This window comes from Aedes albopictus, chromosome 2 (assembly GCF_035046485.1).
Source record: "Aedes albopictus strain Foshan chromosome 2, AalbF5, whole genome shotgun sequence".
In the NCBI taxonomy this organism is placed as follows: domain Eukaryota; kingdom Metazoa; phylum Arthropoda; class Insecta; order Diptera; family Culicidae; genus Aedes; species Aedes albopictus.
In genome coordinates, this window is record NC_085137.1 from 291,998,730 (window position 1) to 292,022,764 (window position 24,035).

Here is a 24,035-nt window from a genome sequence, read left to right on the forward strand (position 1 = left end):
CACTTCCACAGTTTTTAACTGAGAGCTTCCTCTGCCAATGACCATTTTGCATGCGTATATCGTGTGGCAGGCACGAAGATACTCTATGCCCAAGGAAGTCAAGGAAATTTCCTTTACGAAAAGATCCTGGACCGACCGGGAATCGAACCCGTCACCCTCAGCATGGTCATGCTGAATACCCGTGCGTTTACCGCCTCGGCTATATGGGCCCTATAACAATGCATATATTTGTTTCGTAGCTACGTGTATCGTTCCTATTCCTATTGTGTAGGTACGAAGACGGCTAATAACAAGACAGACAGCTTCCACCCTGTCGCAGGCGACATGGTTGAAACGCCCTCAACGATTCACAGGAACATTAGAACATGAATGTGTGCGTGTACATGCTAATACGTACACGGAACTTGTAGCATCGTACGCACACTTATTCATGATGTTGTTCCCTGAAGTCGTTCGCGGCGCTAGTGTGCTTGTAGCTTCCAAAGTATATGGAGCAAGAGGGTAGATGTCTGTCTTGTTATTAGCCGTCTTCGGTAGGTACCTATCGTGTACGTTTTCCTAACTACCTCTGTCTATTGCTGCTCCTCCGTGCTCGTGCTTAGTGTGCGCTCATTCATATTCCCTGGATGACGCAAGCGGCGATAGGAAAAGCTTCACACCCGGGTGACTAATTGAATTAGGGTTGGGTGGGTCGTCCACTAATTACGTGCGCACGTTTTCGTCATGCCGCACCCAACCTCAAAATTTATGGACGCGTCCAAATGCTGGATGGGCAGCCCAAATCAAGCTCTTCGACCTTTGGTCGGCAAAAAATCACTCCGCGGCGCCCTCACCGGACGCCGCCCTCCACAAAGAGAAACGTGAACGGACTCACCGATTGCAGCTGCTGTTACTCGGCTTGGCTGGTCGTTCTGCTGCTTGCGATCCTGCGCTCCTGACACTAGCGCGGTTGGACCACGGTGCTTGATCGCGACTTTTGGACTCGCGATCGCGAATCCACGTGGATGGTGTAGATCCTTTCTGGACGGAACGGGCCCACTGGGCGGCACGTGGTAGCCGCGGTATAGACCGAAGCGATATGTTGACGGATCGCTTCCTTCCGACGGGGTGACGATGTCGGGATCTTTCTGTCCGATGGAAACAATAGGAAGCCGCGAAGATGTTCGGAAGGTCGTTGGCTGGTTTCTGTCAAGAAAACGCACAAACTTCAACGACACACAACTTTCTCCTAACTATCTTTATACTAGGAAAAGAACAATCGACAGTCGACACGTTTTACAAAAGCGCGACACTTCCACTGAGGTTGACGGTTCGGACGAAATTGAATCAAAGCCGTGACCCTCAAATTAGGGAAGGTGGCCTCGGTCGAGTCCAGCGGATACTCGAATTTCCCGCGACATTCTTCGAAATAGTTCGTTAATCTAGCAGAATATGCTGACCGATCGCTCAGGTTTCGCGTTCGGCCGCAACCTTTTCTCTCTCGACTTTCTCCAAAGATTCCGAATGGACTTGACCTTCGGAGACAATTTTTCAGGGCCAAGTGCAACCATTAATAACGCCTGTAGCCGATTTTGTCGGTAGATCTAAAGTAAGCGACGGTCTACCTTAAGGCGTGTTGCAGTTCTTTAAAATTAGATCGATTTGGGTGGTGGAATGTCTGGTTTAATTGAATAATTACTATAGTACATGGAGCAAAGGCTACAAGATTAACCGTTATGTGTCCGACAAACTTTTTGCTTTTTTCTACACCGTGTATTTTAAATGGGTGCTGGGTACCCGGGTACCCCGTCGGCCACATAAGGGTTAAATAACTGCGTTAGCCATGATTATCTTATTATTGAAACGTTTCATGAAATTGCGAATGAAATAATCAAAGATTGCTCTGGTGATTATGACATTAGGGGTACTCACTAAACAGATTAAATTGCTGCGTAAGCCATGATTTTCTGCTTATTTGAAATGTTTCATGATTTTGCGAATAAAATAATCTAAGATTGCCTTGGTGATCGCAACGTTTAATCAGTTTAATCAGTTTACGCTGTTTAGTTATTTACCTTACCGATCAGGCTAAGGCCGGGGTGGCCTCTGCTGTACATAGTAGCCGCCTCCATCCCACTCGGTCCATGGCTGTTTGTCTCCAGTTCCGCACTCTGCGTAGGGTCTGCAGATCGTCCTCCACTTGGTCGACCCACCTAGCTCGCTGCGCTCCACGTCTTCTTGTACCGGTCGGATGACTCTCGAGAACCATTTTAGTCGGGTTGCTATCCGACATCCTAATGACGTGACCCGCCCATCGTAGCCTCCCGATTTTCGCGGTATGGACGATGGTTGGTTCTCTCAGCAGCTGATGCAGCTCGTGGTTCATTCGCCTTCTCCAAGCCTCGTCTTCCATCTGCACTCCACCGTAGATGGTACGCAACACCTTCCGTTCGAAAACTCCAAGGGTGCGTGGGTCCTCTGCACGTAGGGTCCATGTTTCGTGCCAATAGAGGACGACCGGTCTAATCAGCGTTTTGTAGATGGTTAACTTCGTGTTACGGCGAACTTTATTCGATCGTAGAGTTCTGCGGAGTACAAAGTAAGCACGATTTCCTGCCACAATGCGCCTCTGAATTTCTCTGCTGGTGTCGTTGTCGGCGGTCACCAGTGAGCCCAAGTACACGAATTCTTCAACCGCCTCGATTTCATCACCGTCGATATAAATTCGGGATGGCGGGCGCGCTGATTCCTCCCTGGAGCCCTTTGCCATCATTTACTTTGTATTCGACACATTAATGACTAATCCGATTCGTCTGGCTTCACTCTTTAGTGATGTACGGATGTACGTTTCCGCCATCGTCTCAAATTTACGAGCAATAATATCAATATCATCAGCGAAACCAAGCAGCTGAACGGACTTCGTGAAAATCGTTCCACTCGTGTTTATCCCCGCTCTCCTAATTACACCCTCTAAAGCAATGTTGAACAGCAAGAACGAATGACCATCACCTTGCCGTAACCCTCTGCGAGATTCGAAGGGATTCGAGAGTGTCCCTGATACTCGAACTACGCACATCACTCGATCCATCGTCGCCTTGATCAACCGTATCAGTTTATCCGGGAATCCGTATTCGTGCATAATCTGCCATATCTGTTCTCGATCGATTGTATCATACGCCGATTTGAAATCGATGAACAAGTGATGTGTGGGCACGTTGTACTCGCGGCATTTCTGCAACACCTGGCGGATGGCGAACATCTTGTCCGTTGTTGCGCGTTCGCCCATAAATCCAGCCTGATATTGCCCCACGAACTCTCTTGCAATCGGTGATAGTCGGCGACATAAAATTTGAGAGAGTATCTTGTAGGCAGCGCTCCAGTAGTATGATCGCGCGGTAGTTTCCGCAATCCAACTTGTCGCCCTTTTTGTAGATGGGACACACGATACCTTCCATCCATTCCTCCGGTAATACTTCCTCCTCCCAAATCTTGGTAATGGCCCAGTGTAGTGCTCTCACCAGTGTTTCTCCACCGTATTTTAGAAGCTCGCTTGGTAGTTGATCTGCTCCAGCGGCTTTGTTGTTTTTCAACCGGCCAACCTCCTCCTCAATCTCTTGGAAGTCAGGGGCCGGAAGTCTTTCGTCCTGTGCACATACTCCTAGATCTGTTACCACGCCACCTTCGGTACTTGCAACGTCGCCATTGAGGTGCTCATCGTAATGCTGCCGCCACCTCTCGACCACCTCACGCTCGCTCGTGAGAATATTCCTGTGATTATCTCGGCACATGTCGGCTTGTGGCACAAAGCCTATGCGCGAGTGGTTCAGCTACTCGTAGAACTTTCGTGTGTCCTTAGCGCGGTACAGCTCTTCCATCGCTTCGCGATCTCGTTCTTCCTGCTGGCGCTTCTTCATCCGGAAGACTGAGTTCTGCCTGTTCCGCGCCTGTTTGTAACGTGCCTCATTCGCTCTCGTACGGTGTTGCAGCATTCTCGCCCATACTGCATACTTCTCGTTTTTCAACTGTTCACATTTGCCGTCGTACCAGTCGTTTCTGTGATTCGGAGTCGCGAAGCCTAGTGCTGTAGCCGAGGTACTACCTATGGCGGATCGGATGTCCCTCCAGCCATCTTCAAGTAGGGCCACTGCTAACTGCTGCGCGTAGTCTTGAGCCACTTCTACGTTACGCAGCTGCTCGATGTTGAGCCGCGGCGTTCGACTTCGACGCTGTTTAGTGAATCCCCTAGATCTGTTTAGTGAGTACCCCTATTATGTCAATCACGTTGTTCAATGAGCAATTTGCATAAGTGGGATATTAATGCTGACAATAAAGTATTGGTAGATTTTTTTTTATTTTTGGTTGGTTATAATGTCTTCATTGCAACTATTTTGTGGCTTTCTGAAGTGACGACAAGCCTGGCTGATCGTTATTCCTAACTGAACATAGTTTTGCATGTTAAAACTTATGAACATTAAAGCTATGAGTATTATTTATTTCATTTTGGATAAAGTTCTTCCGCATGGTCCTTGCAATGCGACCATCATCGTCCGTACTGAAGCTTTCAACCGTCGGAATGAATCCCTTCTTCTGGTTTGTCTGAGCATTTAAGTCTCTGAAACACAACATTAATCCTGACGTCGTGGCATGGGTAACATCAAATACTAGGTAAAGTACATTCATAAATGTATTAGTATCGGACAATGTAATTTGCACAGTTCATATGGGACCTAAATGGGATCTAAAAAGTCGACTGGAGTGAGGATTTGATATTTGTCCCATACTAGTGATCATATAGGGCAACTTACGTATTTACGACAGTTTTGTTCACTTCGTCATGTTTTTTTTTTAACCTGTTGATCTCATAGTTGGCCTCAAATCTTTCACAACCAAACTGAGATATGTGCCAAAACAAACGAACAAACCTGCCGATAATTCCCTTTGTTATCCTATGTACGTATATCTACGTTTAATAAGAGTTAACCTGCAATACCCCCTATCTTTTTGAAATTTGTGAGTGTGATTAAATCTAATATATGACTACATATGTTATGTTGATATTTTGCAAAAAAAAATTAAACATACTGAAGGAACGTAAGACAGTATTCGAAAGCAAAATCAAATTCCAACCGTGTTTTCGAACTTCAACGGAATAATAATGAAGTTGAGATGGCTATATCTGTTGACATGATTTCTTGTTCGTATATTCCTACTCGCTACAACGTACAGCGTTAGGTAGAGTTGCACGCTGGGAGAATTTTTATGATAGATTATAATGATTCATTGAAAGAACAATGTAGAACATAAAACAATCGTGAAATGAATCCGCTTTCACATTTTTTGTTTTCGTTTTCTCAATTCTCTATTTTTATTTGCACATGCTATACGTATACAGGATCCTGTAAATACTATCCAGTGCAAATCATATCCAAGGCACTATGTATTTTATTCTTCTAAAATCAGGTTCTGCAGCTCACTCGAGCAAGGTTGAGTTGCAGAAGGAAGCAAACGGGAAAAAAACGACTGCCGTTGACATTGAACGCTCAATCGAAGGGGAATAGTAATGATAAAAAACGTTAATCACCATATTGAAAAATTAAACCTGCATCGCGGTGTCCGGCTAAGGCTAGAAAACTGAGCAAGTAGCGTGGAATTATACCGGGAAGCCGGTTGGTGTGGTATCGCTGCGCGCAAAGCTTCTGAAAGGGCTACTTGAGAAGGAAAAATTCTGTTAGAGTCACAGTAAGGCAGTGAATAGTGATGCAGCTATTGTTGCAAAATTGTTCAATCGTGACACACTTATGTGATACGGCTTAGTGGAAATGAGTATGATGCGATGTCTCGTCTAGGTTTCTGATTAAAATCAAAGCGAGTCTTCCTCATGCTGAAAACCGAAATCAACTCAACAGTAGGTTTTGATAGCTTGGTTTCCGTTTTTGTCGTGCTTAAGATTTCTATCATTCGCACATCAAATGTTGGTCGTAGCGCTCGCATTGAATTAGTTTCGCTTCGTAGCAAAAACATGTGGATTAATTAGTACCTTGATTATTTCATCCGAACGGGATGATCCTCGCGTATGAAGACAAAGTCAAGGTCAATTTTTTTCTTAATTGTTGGGAAGCTGATTCTCACTTAAAATAGGGAAGTTATAAATGTGCTCAAATGCACATGTGATGCGCTAATTCATTGTGACAATCTGTTACGATTAATGCTCATTCTCATTCCATCTATTTGGTTTCAAATTCATGTTCATCTGTTTTCCACTACGGATGATACGATGAGTTAGATCATCCAAAATGAAGTTGGCAATTTAGAATGGAACGAGATCGTCATCCGATTTGCTATGCGGAGAATTACGAGGTTTTTGAAAAAAAAAGATATTAAGCCATACACAATCAATCGATCGATAAAATGACGAGATTTTATTATTTGTGATTATTCTTTGCATAGGTAAATGTTAAACAGCGTAACTTTGCTATTTGGTTTTCAGTCAATAACTTTTTTCACATGCATCAGATCGCTCTGCAGTCTACGAAATATTTCCAACAGAAATCATTCATCCAGTTATTCATCCAGTTTAAGGGGGGGACAGGGCCCAAATATGTCCATATAGCCGCAACGGTAAACGCGCGGGTATTCAGCAAGACCAGGCTGAGACTTTGAGAGTGACAAGTTCGATTTCCGGCATGAAATTTTCACGATATATGTACGCAATCTGAATGATCATTAAGTAACACAGAAAACATCTTCAGAAATAAAAATTACAGAAGATGTTGTATAGTAGTATTATAAGCGGATCTGACAACTTCTTATGTTATTATTTAGCTGAAATTAGGTTGACTAAAAACAAACATCAATAAAAATTACATTGACTCATTTATGTATGAAACATGCTACTTTTACAATTATATAACACTACAAAAGCATCAAATTCAAGTTGATTTATTTATGATCAGTTGCGCAGTCTTTTATGGTTTGTGTTAAATGATTTCGGTGGACTGACCAGCAGTAATATCTCTAGAAAGAATCAAGCATCCACCGAGCTTAGTTCTCGTATTACCACGTCATATTAGGCTATGTTCTGAGCACTTTGGTAAACCATTGATAAGCCACTTCAACCTTTCGGAAAAACAATGAACCCTCTGTGGCCTTTTGCGCCAGTTTTGTAGACTGGCAATATTACAATGTTCGCAATCCTGATCCAACTTCCCAAATAATTCCGCTCCACACAGCTTGCGCTCTAGCCACCGCGAAAGTGTTAGTATGTATATTAGATGTTTCTTTTCGGACGCCATCGTAAATGCCGGGACTGCTAACAGATCTTGTTGGCCGGCTAATAGATCCTGCCGGGTCCCTGTGTCATAAATCCTACAAACTGTGAAATCGTTCATCCTTAGCGCTGCAGGAAACTAACTTCGAACACGGGATGGTCGGGTAAATCATCGACCACCAGGAATCCCGTGAAGGCGACAAAATTCCGACGGATTTGCACGATTGCTAATAACAACATTTTGACGTTTGACAGATATAGTTAAGCCGCGATAAATGATTAGCAGTAAAAGAGTTAGTTCAGTGTCGCAAAATACTTTCTATGACTAAATTGCGAAGTAGTTCGCGAAAAGTAATTTTTACGTAATTTCAACTTATTTACAATGACAACACTAGATTTCGATTGCGGCTTGTGTTCCACTAGATAAAATTATGCAGATCACAGTACCGCCTAAAAAATAAGTACACAAATAAAAATGCGACACAAATTGATTTTTTTTTTCAAATATTTTTATTATCAATTGGTAGAAATTGATTTTCTTAAATATAAACTCATTCGGTTAGCAATTGAAGTATGATCAGTTGTTTGAATTACAGGCTAAAATGTAAATATGGTTGAAATTTTAATAATTCTTAATACTTTCAACCGATACTGTAATTCTTATGGATAGCTGCCATATTGTTTATCGAGACAATTTTAAAGAAAAATCGCAAATTTTTATATACATTTTCTAATTCAACTCAATGGCGCTTGAATTCTGGTGAAGTAAAACCAGAAGTTTTGCAGTGAATCTAGCCGCGCATGTGAAAAAGCACCGTCTCCACTGACTAATTCCCATTTAATAAATTATACTATCAGCAAAGTTTATAAGCTGTCATATATTATAGCATCCATCACTTGGAAACAAATATCATGTTGTTGCAGCTATCAATACAATTGTGTTTTGTCCGATGATACAGTACTTGTACTTATCATGGGCGAAACTACGATTTTTTGCCAGGGGGTGCACTACAAACAAATATTCATGAGTTCATCCATTCATCATGCATCGCCCCATATCTCACAGCAATGCATTTAAATTCTAGGGGGTGCCTGGCAACCCCGGCACCCCCGATAGTTTCGCCTATGGTACTTATTCATGTAGTGTCAATATTCAATTTAGTGTTTTATTATGGGATGCCACAAGCTATATTACCTTCAAATAACTTAATTCCAACTAATGCTTATTGTATGTAATATAACAGCATTCTGCGAGCTGTATTCTTCGAAAAATACCTTATTCCAACTGATGATAAAGGCTGCATTAAATAGGTATTTTGTTAGTTATCAATGAAGACAAATATCTTATTTGCAACCAATTAACATTCAGTGGCTGGGTGGAACGTACCTTGAACGACATAATTAGTACTAGGGTAAGTGTTCCAATTATGGTTATAGTACCAATAATTCGCCATAGTTGATTTTCACCCTTTAACGGCGTAAACCAGCAAGAAAAAAATTGTGAACAACAGATCACGTTCACAAAAGATGGTTGCACTCATTTAAATTCCACATTTTTCTCAAATTATGGTAGAAATAAATCATTTTCCTTAAAATTTCGGCTTCCTTGCACCCTTTTTCGCCATAGTGTACCAGTTATGGCTAATCCCATAAGGAATGCATGCAAATAGTGCGAAAAGGAACCGAAGTTAAAAAATGTAACCATAATTGGTACAGGGTTCCTATCATTGGCACACGCTGTAATAAATACTAAAAGTAGTTTTGGCTCCGATTCTTCATTTTTCCTGTAAAGTGTGGAAACTTAGCTATCTTTTAACATATTGATGACATTCGTAGATCTTCTCGTTATTTTTGTACAAATGGTTTTCCTTAGATAGTGCCATAATTGGTACATCCACCCTATACGTATATTAGTATGCATCTTATATAACTTATAAGATGTTCTATAAGCCGCCATTTTTTGCGCTGTTTTGATTATATAAGTGTGCCATATTATGTAAATAATGCAAGAAAAATACAACAGATCTAGTATGAAACGTGTAATTTTAACTGTTATATAACAAGTTGTGTTACTTGGGATTGTCAGAGGCAGTTCTGAGTAAATAACTGTGGAAGGGCTCTGAGAACACTATCCAAGGACGAATTAGGCACGTTAAAGACACGGACACGTTCAATGCTTCCAGTGAGCTATCCGCTCTTTAAAGGAAGCACGACACTAGACAACGGACTAGCATGCAACGCCCAGTGGCACAGCCGAAAACTTTTCCTGACAGCTGCGGTGGGAATCGAACCCGCGCTCCTTAGCACGACCACGAAGCCACACGTTACAGGCGCGAAACAAACGGAACTCAGTCTTCCGGAAGAAGCAAGAGGAACGAGATTGCAAAGCGATGCGATGGAAGAGCTGTACCGCGCTAAAGACACGGGAGTTCTACGAGAAGCTAAACCGTTCGCGCAAATGTTTTGTGCCATTTAGTCGACATGTGCCGAGACAATCACGGGAATCTTCTCACGAGTGAAAGTGGGGTGGAGGAGAGGTGGCGACAGCACTAAGATGAGAACCTCAATGGCGACTTCTGGCCCCTGAGCGTGTCGTTATCCGCTGGAGTAGATCAACTATCAAGCGAGCTTCTAAAATACGGTAGAGAAGCACTGGTGAGAGCACTACACTGGGTTACTTATTACCAAGATGTGGGAGAAAGAAGGTATCGTGTGTCCCATATGTAAAAAAAACGACAAGTTGGATTGCGAGAACTACCGTGCGATCACACTACAGATCGCTGCCTACTATACTCTCTCAAATTGTATGCCTCCATCTGTTACCGATTGCAAGAGAATTCGTTGAGCAATATCATTTGTTCATAGTTGAACGCGCTACAACGGACCAGATGTTCGTCATCCGCCAGGTGTTACAGAAATGCCGCGAATACACGTGTCCACATATCACATGTTCATCGATTTTAAATCGACGTATGATGCAATTGATCGAGACTAGCTATGGCATATTATGCACGAATACGGATTCCCTTGTAAACTGACATCTAAGGGCAAGACAGATCTAACGAGAGAAAATCTGTGCTCGAAATTTTGTTCAGAATTCCTCACAGTTCTCCCACATTTTCTCCCACTTATACCAAAGTGTGATCTGGCACCAATGTCAAACTGCAAAGTGTTGCGTTAGCTAAATGAAAATTACATCTTAGGGATGTCTTTCAACAAATTTCGTCGAACATCGATAAAAAGAGTAACTCAGAATTTCTCAGAGTTGCTCTCGTTTGCAAAGTGACTTGCCCCTAGACTGACATTGACTAGAGTGACTGGAAGGGAGAGTGGCGTCAATGTCAAAATTGGAACAAATTCCCGTTCCAAACGAGCAGGAGACCTGTCAAAATTGGAACATGACGCCACTCTTCCTTCCAGTCACTCTAACATTGACCAAGGCGACGACGGATCGAATGTTGTGCGTAGTTGTAGTATCAGGGACACTCTCTAGTCGCTTCGAATCTCACAGAGGGTTACGTCAAGGTGATGCTCTTTCGGTGCTTACTGTTTAACCTCGCTTTAGAGGGTGTAATAAGGACAGAGGGAATAAATACGAGTGGCATAATTTTTAGTCCGCTCAGCTGCTAGACTTCACTGATGATATTCATATTACAGCTTTCAAATTTGAGACGATGATGGTGAAAACGCACATCCGACTAAAGAATGAAGTGGAGCGGACCTGGTATGATGGTTAGAATATTTGACTATCACGCCGAGGACCTGGGATCGAATCCCACTCCCGACAAACTCGCAAAATGTGAGTTCTTCCTTCCGAAGGGAAGTAAAGTGTGGGTCCCGAGATGAACTAGCCTAGGGCTAAAATTCTCGTTAATACAGATAAAAAAAGAGAATGAAACCAAGCAAATCGGATTGGTTATTAATATGTCGAAAACAAAGTACATGATGGAAAAGGGCTCTAGGAAGGATTCAACGCACCTGTCACCCAGAATCTCTAACGACGGTGATGAGATCGAGGCTATTGAAAATTTCGAGTACTTGGGCTCACTGATGACCGCGGACAACGACACCAGCAGAGAAATTCAGAGACACATTGTGGCAGGAAATCGATCTTACTTTGGACTCTGCAGAACTCTACGATCGATCGAAGTTCGTCGTTTCACGAAGTTAACCATCTACAAAACACTGATTAGACCGGTGGTACTGTATGAGCACGGAACTTGGAGTTTTCGAACGGATGGTGTTGCGTGCGATCTACGGTGGAATGCAGATGGAAGTCGGAACGTGGAGAAGGCGAATGAACCACGAGCTGCATCAGCTACTGAGAGAAAAACCAAACATCGTCCACACCTCGAAAATCGGGAAGCTACGGTGGGCGGTAAAAATGGTTCTCGAGGGCAATCCAACCGGTACAAGGCGACGTGGTGCCCAGCGAGCTAACTGGGTCGATCAAGTGGAGGATGATTTACGGACCCTTCGCAAAGTGCAAACGCACAGCCGTGGACTAAGTCGAATGGAAGTGACTCCTACGCACAACACAAGATACTCAGGGCTCTTTTATTCAACATAATGGATAGGGAAATGCATGTGCATATGTGTTTTATACAAGCATGCTATCTTTAATAGAATGGTTAGATGGGCAAGCTGAGAAGCAGCCTTTGTCTATGCGAGGACATTACCAAAAAGAGGGGAGAGTGACTCTCTGGACTCAGTGGGACCCTCTGGAACTTCACTGTAACCCCCTTGAACCCCCGAACTGCTTGAAGCACCCTTGAGCAGTGCTGAAAATGTCATTTCGACATATCTAAATTCAACCACATCCAGCTCATTTTAGAAGCTCAACCTGAGAATATGGTAAATGAAAAACTTGTGCGGCTAGACCAGTCCTACAAAAAAGTCACGGAAAACCACTCTTTTTTTGAATATATAAGGTGAATGTCACGGACTACTTTCGAATAATGCCAATTCATATTCACCATGTCATTGGCATTTTCCGAAGGTAGTCCGTGACATTGATCTTAAATATTCGATAAAGATCGATTTTTCCGTTACTTTTTTGTTGAACTGGACTAGCCGCACAAAGTTTTCATTTACCATATTCTCAGGTTGAGCTTCTAAAACAAGCTGGATGTGGTTGAATTTAGATATGTCGAAATGACATTTTCAGCACTGCCCCTGAGGCCCCCTGGTATATCTCTGCGACCCCCTGTAGCGCTCCTAATACCCCAAGGTGCCTCATGGAAACCCCAGAAACTCCGGGAGACGACCCTGAGACCTACTGGTATCTGCTGAAATCCCCTAAAACCTTCTTGAAACGCTCCTAAGATCTCCTGGTACCCCCTGAAACCCCTTTATACCCCCTGAAACGCCCATGCAACCTCCTTTTGCTATCTCTTGGCCGCCGCTGCCATAGTTACCGTCATTATTACATTTTTACAATATTGGTTCTGAATAGCTCCCCCTTTTTTTATGCAGTGCACAAAAATAGATACATAAACTAAAAATGCTTAAATATCATCTGTATATAAAGAGGTTTTAGTCTAGGGTCAAGACACTGTGCTGGAGAGTACATTTTCCTTCACAGAGTTGCTCAGAATTTCTACGGATTGCTCCCGTTTGTATTTGGGTGTTGCCAAATTTCGTCGATCATTGGTGAAAATGGGTAAAAAGAGTTACTCCGAATTCCTCAGAGTTACTCTCGTTTGCACAGTGTCTTGCCCCTAGGTTTTAGTGTATCATTTTTTTCAATAACGAAATTTTTAAAGTGAGGCTCATCTCAAGGCCTACGGCCTTCGGAAGGATGAAGCCACATTTAGTGAATTTTTATTTTATGTTAGCTAGACTAATTTAGAAAATCTAAATATTAACATATTCAATAAAATGTCAATAGGCATATCATAAGCAGTTTAACCTAATGTCATTTCTTTTATTTCATCAATTTCCAGTGGCTAACGTTCAAGGATGGCAAATTTGGAGTCAATTTCGGAGGCTACCACGCCGAGGCAGGACTCGGAGGATTTCTGACCGGAAACACGGCCCACGGTGGACTCTCAGCTTCGGCCGGTACCCCCAACGGACAACAGGCTGGAGCCGGCCTAGGCGGAATACTCGACGGAAATGGTAACGGTCTTGGTGGATTTCTTGGTGCTTTTGCTAGATCCCCTGGTAGATAAAAAAAAATGCGCCAACGTACGCAAATTAACCATTACTGACGTACACGAAGCATGACAAGCGTAAATAAAATGATTGGAAAATAAACATGGATGAAATAATTGTCCAATAAAAACTAAACATCACAAAAAAAAGTTGACTAATAACCTCATTACTCATGTTGATCTTTGCCCGTTTAATTGCGTTTATCCAAAATTTGCTTTGTTGTGCCTTAACTCTATGTTGTGACAATTAATCCAATATGCATCGTAATCGTAAGAATTGATATATAGTGATGACCAACGAATGCATGATCGGATCATTTTACCATATTTTTAAAAAGTTTTGAATATTTTTATGAGAAATTAAAAAAAAACTCTTCACTTTCAGCTTCAAGACATTTTTTTTGTTTTTTTTTAATCACTAATAAAGTACTACAATGGGTCGAATCAAAAAGGCTACCCAATTTTGTAAAGTAATCAAAACCATCTTTTCCCAATTCATTGTTTGTATTCACAGTCATGTATATCTTCAAAATTGAACTCTGTGTATCGAAAAAAAGTGATATATTTTTTTGTAGCATTAGTGTCACTGCAATCAGATTTGATCTACATATTGTGATACGAGTACTCGTCGATATAATAGTCAAGAATCATTAAGAAATGGTCTCCGAGTAATTACTGTGGCTGTATGTACGACCTGCAAGATAGTAATATTAGTGATAAACTCTAAATTATTCATAGTGAATAGTTTATTTAGAGTGGATTAATGTTTTAAAAATCATTTAAATTATAAAATAAACTCTTTAACTACGAAATGTTTCATAAATAACAATTTAACAGCTCTGAGTAACAAAGAAGCATACACTAGTTGCCGTTATGTATCAGCACCGCCAATACGTAAAAGCTTTGCTTTGCGTCACTAATACCTAACACCAACCACGCTTCGTAAGTAGAAAACACGCTTACCTACCGACTAATGATTGTCAACGGAATCCGCGTGAGCCCCAATTAATGAGAATGTCAATCTAGATCGCAGTGCCGGTGGAGGTTACGCTGGTGCTACAGCAGGAAATGGCGTTGGAGCTAGTGCAGCATTCGGCGGCGGTTTGAACAACGCAGGAGGCGCTGGTGGACTAGGTGCCGAGGCTCACGCACCCGGAACGAGCAAGAAGGTTGTTAAACTTGGACAAACAAATGGAGCTGCCCCGCCTAGTGAGGTAGGTAGTACTTGAGCATCGAGCTTAAAATTAGAAATCATTTAGGGATCTTTGTTATTTTTATGATAGTCACACAGTGAACGCTAGTTAAAATCTAATTTTTCTATATAATTGTCCCTTACTATTAAATATTCATTAAACTGGGTTAACAAGGTCATATTTTTGGAACAACTCTTTTTCGATTCCTTTTAGCATTCAAAACATCTATTCAAAATATGAGTACGATTGGTTGCGTGCCAAGGAACAATTCAAAGTCATAAATAAGCATGTATGTCGAATTATTGCTGGTTTATAATATTCTCAGCTGAACAAAACAAATTCTGAATTATAAGCTGAAATGGTGCTTTTTACATTGTAAATAAGCCAAAATGCAACATTTGACACGTATGTTAACAGCAATTTAATTACAAGCTTAACAAACGTCAGCAATTTTTGTTTGTTCGATTGGCGCTTACTAGCTTTACTGTAAGCTGAAAAAGAACTTTTTTCTAGGTGTTAAAAAGCTTATGTTCCACAGTTCCCGTTGGCTGATTATTGTGGTTTACATAAGTTGAACAAATGCTTTTGATGTTTAACACTTCAGCTATTGTAGATACGTTCAATAATGGTTTAATAGTAAGCTATATAAACGGATTTATGATTCATTTGTTCGATTATCACTTTTCGATTGAACAACAGGTCAAAGTGATGATAATTGGCCAGTTCCTCATTGTTAACATGTATTGATGTTTGTTGCACACCAACGCAAAATATTTGAAACATTTGCAAGTTTTGGTAGCAATTTCAAAGTTGTAGTCACAATCACATAGTTTTTTTTTTGATAAATATTTTCCATAAATCTGAATATTGATCTTTGACAGCTTTGCGAAGATGTTTCGCTCTCAACGAGGAACTTCCAAATTCCAGGATGGCGGGAGATCACGAGTTCAAATCCCAAGTTGAAAAATTTTAGAAGAGCTTGTGTGTTATAAATGCGTTTAGATGAGACAAATGAACATGATTGGACTATAATTGCATCTCGCACGTCAATTTGTATGTGTTTTCAACAGGTTAGCATAGCTGAATACAAGTTGCATATGAGGCTGATATAACACAGATTACTTCCAACTATAAAGCCTGTATCGCGCTTGGAGAAAAAAATGCTGAATGATTTCTCCACTTTGTTTGAACAATGCCTGATTACAAGCTGTGATGAAATAATGTTAAACTGTAAATTCAATCGAATGTGGAATAAAAATGTCATTGCAATGTTGGATAAATGAGTGATTGTTCCTTGGGGTATCGCTCTTAGCGACCGACTTCCCAGTTCCAGGATGGCGTAGACGGTAAGGCATGCGAGTTCAAATTAATTTTTTTAGAAGAGCTAGTGTGTTACAAATGGGTTTGGATGAGGCAAAAAAACATGATTACACTATAATTGCACCTCGCACGTCAATTTGTTTTTGTCGTCAGCAGGTTAGGTTATCATAGCTGAATACAAGTTTAATATGAGGCTGGTATATCATAGTTTACTTCCGACTGTAAAGCCTGTATCGCGCTTGGAGAGAAGAATGTTCCATAGCTTCTCCACTTCTGTTTGAACAACGCCTGATTACAAGCTGTGATGAAATTATGTTTAACTATAATTGAATCAAATGTGAAATAAAAATGTCATTACAATGTTGGATATAAGTAATTCTCGCTGAGACCAGCCCACTATAGTATAGTTACACCTTGTCTTTAAAAACGTTTAAGGTGGCGATTTTCTGAAAGTCCTTCCCAAAAATGTAAGGAAAATGCATTTGGTTACTCAAATTGATGGTAAGAGCCACACCATTTTTTTGCAGACCCCTCGATTTTGGTCAAATGGTGACTCATTTAAACCGTTATAACTCGAAAGTTTGTCTAAAACCACTATAATACGAAATATTGTTGAAAAGAGGAAAGATAGAGCTATTTTTTACAATTATAAAAAGTTGGGTCGGCCATATTGATTTTGGCCACCATCTTGGATTTTTATACTAAAACTTTTTTTTTCACCATGATGGCAACCACTAACGGGGGTTCATCAATTTGAGTAACCAAATGCATTTTCCTTACTTTTTTGGGGAGGACTTTCAGAAAATCGCCAGCTTAAATATTTTTGAAGACAAGGTGTAAATAGTGGGCCGGTCTCAGCGAGAATTACTATTATATGAGTGATTGTTCTTTGGGGTCGGAAGACAAACAGACGCATCGGTAGATTTCTGGTGGCACCTCAACTAGTATTTGTATGCTTTTTCAAACATACTAAGGCCTGAAGTACACAGGGTCACAAATATTTGACAAAGAAAGAACTCAAAAAACAACATCAGTTTGACACAAATCAAAATTTGATCGAGTCAAAAAAGATGTTTGAGAATTGGTTTCTTTTTGGACAAAAATGGGACCCTGTGTAATAAGAGCTTAAATATTAAGCACCACCAGACGATTTGAATAATGTAACTTTTTCACAAGGGTCGGATCGCTTTGCGGTCTTCAACAAAGTTTTTCGGCACATCCGAAGTTACAATTAAGCATCATAGTATATCAGTTTACATAAAGCCTGAATCTGAAAGTATCGGGATACAGAAATACAACCGTAACTCTGCACTAGATACATTGCTCTAATTTGGCCTAAAAATATCTTTAAATGTGTTCATATCAACCACAAAATTTCATGTGAATTGGTGCAGTACTTTTAAATGTAGCAATGAAGGCAGGGATGAGAAATGTACTGGAAAAAACGATTACCGGCTGTACATTTGACATTTTTCCACACGAACATCACAGGCCCAGCCAAACTCAAACTGTTCGAAAAATAAATGTCATAACATTTTTTTTCCAGCAGCCTTCTTCCTCGAAACGGTTTCCAAGCGCGAGAGCGCCAGTACTCGAGCACAACGACGACAAAAATTTCTGTCTCTCCTGTTTTCGCATTTTTCTGTGTTTCAAACCGCTTCTAGACAAACTTCTTTACATGCATCACAAAGCTAGGAGTGTGCTCTAGCTATTTGTGCAAATCGATTTAAATTATTTATTAAAACAAGTGAGTTATTAGCAGTTGAAAATATTTGACATTTTTCGCAATCACCCACCTCAGCATGACTGCTCATAAATATTTTCGTGTGGAAGCGAAAACCATCAAGCGTCTGCTTGACTGCCGTCGGCGCGGCGTCTGATGGTATTGGTGCTGCCGTTGTTTTGTTTTTATTTTACTGCCTGTATCGATGAACGGTAAGCAGAAAAAAGTCTCATTCTCATGCCTGAATGAAGGAGTGAAATGTGAGTCATTGAATTTTGTACAACCCCTAGTTTTGCTTGTCAGCGCTGTAAAGTGCCCCGCACAATGCACACGTTTGCGTGTGCGTGACAGTAGTTTGACACATTTCCCATGGGAAAACTGTCAAAAAAACGAAAACCTCGACGGAACGGACGATATGTGCTCCAGGCTTAACTTTTGAATTTTGCAAAGGTTTATAGCGAAACATGTATTGGGACTAAACGAGAAACACTTGTAGAGTATTTAAAGACGCGTCGTTGCGTGCGCTGAGCTGGTCGTAATCTCTATTCGTTCAATAGTTACAGGTGTTTTTCTTAAAAAAAATCATAGTTTTTTTTAAGGGCTTATGATGGGTTGGGGCAAACATAAAAAATATCTTTTCCCGTATTCAAAATAAGAAATGTTGTTATAAAACATGTCAAAAAATTAGAGGGGTGTTATTTTTGTAACTAAAGTAAAGAATATTTGAAAAGTGCCTATTGTTTTCTAGAAAATCTTCAATAAATTTTGAACGGAGTGACATACCAACATTTTCAGCGCACGAAAATGTGCGTTTTTCTGAGCTCTAAAAATGGTTCTTGGACAACTTTGATGAGAAATTTGAAACCAATTTTTTGATATATTTTATAACAACATTTCTTCTTTTGAATGCGGGCAAAATATATTTTTTTTATGTTTGCCCCAACCCATCACCCCAACATATCACCTTTTTAAAAAACTATGATTTTTTTTAGAAAAACACCTGTAACTATTGAACCAAAATAGATAATGACCATCTCAGCGCACGCAACGACGCGTCTTTAAATGCTCTACAAGTGTTTCTTGGCCGACTTTGATGGAAAATCAAATAAGTTAATGCCAGAAAACCGATTTTTCTTGAATCACCCTAAGCTTCTTCAGAAAAATTACTCTAGATCGATCAATTTTAAAGCTACTTACTTGCTGAGACTTGCTCAAAATTGATAGATCTACAACTTTCCCGAAGAATGTTTATAGTTATTCGTACAAATAAAAAAAAATGTGTTACCAATTTCTTTGAAAATATGGACCACCCTAATTTTCATGTACATTGAAAAGAATACCTTATTTTTAGGAACAAATTTGTGAAGACCATATTTGTCTAAAAAATCCTTTGAAGGCGCTGAATGCGCCCCTTGACCAACTTAATTGCTATTCGGTGAAAAACTTGCAAACTTTACTTCCATTTCACTCCACAGACTCTACTAGTGCATGATGCATCGCCAGCACCAGTAGCCGTTCATACCCGTTTCAACGATGAAACTAGTGTGAAAACCAAGACCAAAACTATTTTGAAGGAAGTCCATACTGATCTGGAAGCACCTCCGGCAGTTCAGCCACCGTCCCGTAGCCATACCAAAACCATTTACAAGAAGAAGGTCATCACTCGCCCGCATAAGGTAAAATAGAAATTTAAGCACAACGATAGTAGAACACGAATTTACCAGTAGACTAACCAAGCACCAATCCAACACAACCCGTATATAGGTAGCGATTGTTGAAACAAGTTCCTATGATAATGGCGCTCAAGGTGGTTACATTTCGAACAACGTCGATCTGAATCGATTTTTCGACTTCCAAACCTTTACCAACATTGCGGCTAGCTACTCACATCCTGCACCGCCTGCGCCATCATCATTGAATCACGTTGTGCGAGAACAGCACCATGACTCCGAAATTCAAAAAGAGGTATATTTATTGGCAATCAATTTATCAAACTAAAAATATTGAAAATACCGGATAAAATTTTGATCATCCACAATATGTGATCATCACGTAACCTAGACCCATTTGATCATCTATTGCCCATCCTTTCATCTTGCACACATTTAATCAAGCATCCAATAAATAGTACACCGTACACGTGCTTAATAAACATTGATCATGCTTGCTTCTATTGACTATTTTATGGCTAACACTCTCCATTACGATTTTCTTAGGTTCATCTGAACACCCGGTATGATTCAAACAGCCATTCCGGAGGCTCTACTCACACCCACACAGTTCAGGCTTCGGGCAATCCCAACTTCTGGAACGATATTTTCAACGTAAGTTCATCCCGGCGAATTCGTTCGCTTCATTTACTCATGCAGTTCAATGGCATTAATTCTAAAATAACTCTTTCCAGATTCCTATTTCGACGCTCGGTGCGGTAAACCAGTTTCTGAACAACAAGTCGGGAAGCGGAACTGTTCACGTTCACAAGCACACCGAAGTGCATTAACTTCGCTGCAGTAGTACTTCTTCATGTCAGATGAATAACAGTGAATATATTTCTTGATCTACTTACGTATCGTAAAATCAGTGAAATTCATCTATAAGTGTGAGATTATCGAATAAAATAAAATATTATATTTTGTAAAGCCAGTGATGTACCTATGTGTTCCATTTTACTCTATGAGAAACACCTCAAGTAGATATGATAATATTTAATCCTTCACAAACAATGTAGCTCGTGGTTCACAACGGCCCCTTCGTTATCCTGTACACACAGACAAACAGACGTAACACTCTGATAGTTCCCATCGTACATTGATTTAACGGCCTTTTTCAAAATTGAATAGGTGGCCAACTGCCCACCCGTGGCGCTCGCATCGTTTTTGTTCGAGTTTGACGTTTACTCACTACCGCCACCTAGTTGATGGTCGGCCAAACTTAGTCCTTTTAGCATTGGGCGAATGTGTTTCCGTGACTATGATTTGAATCGTAAATTGTTCGAAGTGTTACGTCTGTTTGTCTGTGCTGTACAGTTGTAGTTTCTGTAGTACTCTTTCTCCCTAAAGTAACGTTCATAAATTACGTCACGCAAAAACCGACCATTTTCAATCCCCCTCTCCCCCTAGGTCACACTTTTTGTATGGGACCTCTGATGTATTTGTATGGGTCGTCACACTTTGCTAACTTCCCTCTCCCCTCAAAGCGTGACGTAATTTATGGAAGTTCCCTAATGGGCATAATAAAAGGGATACCTTCTCAACTTATTTATGAACTCCTTGAGAAAGGAAAAGTTTAGAGTTTTGCAACAATTCTCTCAAAATAAAACATCTTCTAAATTTTCTTCATAAATTCTACTGGAAAATTTATTTAAAAAAATCCTCAACGAAAATTCAATAAATATCTTCCAATGAATTGTAACTGAGCATGGGCCGTGTTACCACAGAGAACAGACGTCTATCTTCGCTTTCTGCCTTGTGTAAAACTTTGTAACGATCATATCGGAGTAGGGTATGTGTGCCATCAGTAATCTCATGCTCCCATTTCCATCCTATTCGAAAACAAGCGATTACGGCACCGATTGACTCCGTTTTTTTTTTGTTTTCATGGGTGCTCAATTCTAACAAAAAATACAAAAATAAGAAACAAAACAAACAGCGCTTCAATCCTTTGTTTTTCGTGGGATGAAAATGGGAGCCACATGCTTAATAAGGGAACCAATACCCTATGTGGTTATGCTCCCGTTGAGCGGCGCTAGCGTCCCATCACTTAACTTGTTGTGTTGTCATATTTGTTTCCAGTGCTCGTCGTTTTTGGCCGTTTGGAGCTCGTGTCGCTTTGTGGGCTAGTGTATTTTAGCGATGAACACTGCCATCGTGGGGTCAAATCGACTTGGATTGACTTGGATGCATTTCCTCTAAGAGTGACGTCTGTTTGTCTGTGATACAACCTAGACCGACTGAAGCAAACGGATGTCGCCTCAGCATACGCACAGAATTTCGAGGCAGCGTTGTCATACGAGGTCAGAAAATTCACACAAACCTGAGCTAAACTGGAGCAGCTCAAAAAATGAGTAAATTTTATACCCAAGTGTGATCTGGCACGAATGTCAAACTGCAAGGTGTTACGTGTGCTGATTAAAAAATGCAGTTGATGGTAAAATGAGTCTCTCTCTCTCTCTCTCTCTCTCTCTCTCTCTCTCTCTCTCTCTCTCTCTCTCTCTCTCTCTCTCTCTCTCTCTCTCTCTCTCTCTCTCTCTCTCTCTCTCTCTCTCTCTCTCTCTCTCTCTCTCTCTCTCTCTCTCTCTCTCTCTCTCTCTCTCTCTCTCTCTCTCTCTCCTCTCTCTCTCTCTCCTCTCTCTCTCTCTCTCTCTCTCTCTCTCTCTCTCTCTCTCTCTCTCTTGAAAATTTTCGAAAATCTAAGTATGCAAAGTTGCTTATAAAAACCTAGCTAGTCCTTATGCCCCCCTACTTTCATTCGATTCTAAGAGGGTGTTGCCCAGCCACTTGTCATCCGAATACTACCCCACAGTAAAAAAGCGAGCCTACATCTTTGACCCCCATTGTGCGTTGAACCCCATTTTGACAGCAATAAGTTTGTAAACAAGGGCCCATATAGCCGAGGCGGTAAACGCACGGGTATTCAGCATGGCCACGGGTTCGATTCCCGGTCGGTCCAGGATCTTTTCGTAAAGGAAATTTCCTTGACTTCCTTGGGCATACCCAAGTAACCACGAAGCCGTATATAAGTGCATCAATTTTGCCATATATTGATAATTAAAATTATGACTATAATGCTGCATTACTTTAAACACCCCATTGAAACAATATTAAAGTCGAAAAGGGCCCCACTAAAATCAAATTAGTGCCACATATTGCAGCACGCTGACAGCCATTGTTAAAGTAATATAAATGCATGTGCTGTACATTTGCATTTGACATGCTTGATACGTGCAACACGAAAAACCAAAACAAAAATCTATTTTTAGCACCGTTTCGTTATCGACGGTACTGATGCCCTCACACATTAATGTTTTAACCATTATTTTTTGTAGTCGGATCGGGAGTCGAACCAGAAGTGTTGAAGACCGCTAGATGAGTTCCATACGCGCTGGCACCTTGGACCGTTTCTGCTGCAGTGATAACAACAGATATTTCATTAACTAAAAGGAAAATGTTCTTCTATCTCAATCATTGTAGTAGAGGGTAAATCGACTATGTCATATGTAATAGAATACAGTAAACTATCACATTCCGATAAATTACTGAAAATAAAAAATGCATTTTAGAAGATATTTAATCAACATAAGAAAATAAAAACCTCGACTAAAACACCCTTCGCACATTGCTCATATGCTAATTGTGATTTCTATCGTTATTGTCATGTGATTGCAGCCTACAGAAAAGAGAAAAGTTCATCTCTAAATAGCTTTTGCTGTCGTCGATCGGTGGCTCAAACGGGGATTAAGTTGGTCGGGAGTCGAACCAGAAATGTTGAAGACCGCTAGAATTGACCGTAAAGTTGTTGAATCTTCTTGATTTCATTTGTTTACCATTAGAGTCAAGCTTTTATAATTGTATTGTTAGAGCAAACTTTGCTAGTTTGTACATTGCATTTATTCAGTTTTTGCAGTGTTGAATTATTGGATTATCTTATATCACCTTTTAATAAACCCGAATGTAAAGAAAAATGCAATGCATCATCACATTGATAATGCCAATCTAAAGGATTATTGCATGACAAGTGTGGAATTACTGCATTTCGCATTGCAAATGTTGATATTCAGTCTAATTCGTGCAATGTTATAATGCTTGTGGTTACTTGGGTATAAAGTATCTTCGTGCCTGCCACACGATATACGCATGCAAAATGGTCATTGGCAGAGGAAGCTCTCAGTTAATAAATGTAAAACACTAATAAGCTGAGAAGCAGGCTTTGTCCTAATGAGGACGTTACGCCAAGAAAAAGAAGAAGAAGTTTGTAAACAATAAACTTTTCTGGACCAACACTTGAAAATTTTCTAAAATACTAGCAGAATTATGAAAAAATGTAATTCTCTTAGCTGATATATGTTACAATAAATAAAAACGTATTCAAATTAGGCCGCAATTGGGGATGCAAATAGTTATTTATGTAACGAGTTGCAAAAAGTTGATTTTTTCAGCACGAGTCGTACATTTATCCAACGAGGCTTGCCGAGTTGGATAAATACGAAGAGTGCTGAAAAAATCGAGTTTTGCAACGAGTTCCATATAAAATTTTATGCAATGATTCTTTCACAATGCAACTCATTTGAGTTGCATAATGTTCATAATGCAACTCAAATGAGTTGTATTATGAACATTACACAACTATTTTTCATTATGCAACTTATTTCAGTTGCATAATAAACCAGTTCGGAAAAACTG

The 24,035-nt window shown here is 40.5% G+C and overlaps 1 protein-coding gene across 2 annotated transcripts in view; it reads left to right on the forward strand.

The window, feature by feature from the left end:
- Positions 1–20,288, forward strand: part of LOC109414229 (merozoite surface protein 2) — a 30,666-nt gene extending 10,378 nt beyond the window's left edge. The window contains exons 2-7 of one of the 2 annotated variants that reach the window (XM_029859729.2): positions 13,192–13,366; positions 14,428–14,615; positions 19,113–19,313; positions 19,402–19,602; positions 19,854–19,961; positions 20,042–20,288. In XM_029859729.2, the coding sequence (XP_029715589.2) occupies positions 13,192–13,366; positions 14,428–14,615; positions 19,113–19,313; positions 19,402–19,602; positions 19,854–19,961; positions 20,042–20,137 (969 nt within the window). In that variant the 3' untranslated portion in view covers positions 20,138–20,288. The remainder of the gene's footprint in view (positions 1–13,191; positions 13,367–14,427; positions 14,616–19,112; positions 19,314–19,401; positions 19,603–19,853; positions 19,962–20,041) is intronic. The other variant, XM_029859730.2, reaches the window with a different exon arrangement.
- The last annotated feature ends 3,747 nt before the right edge of the window (positions 20,289–24,035 follow it).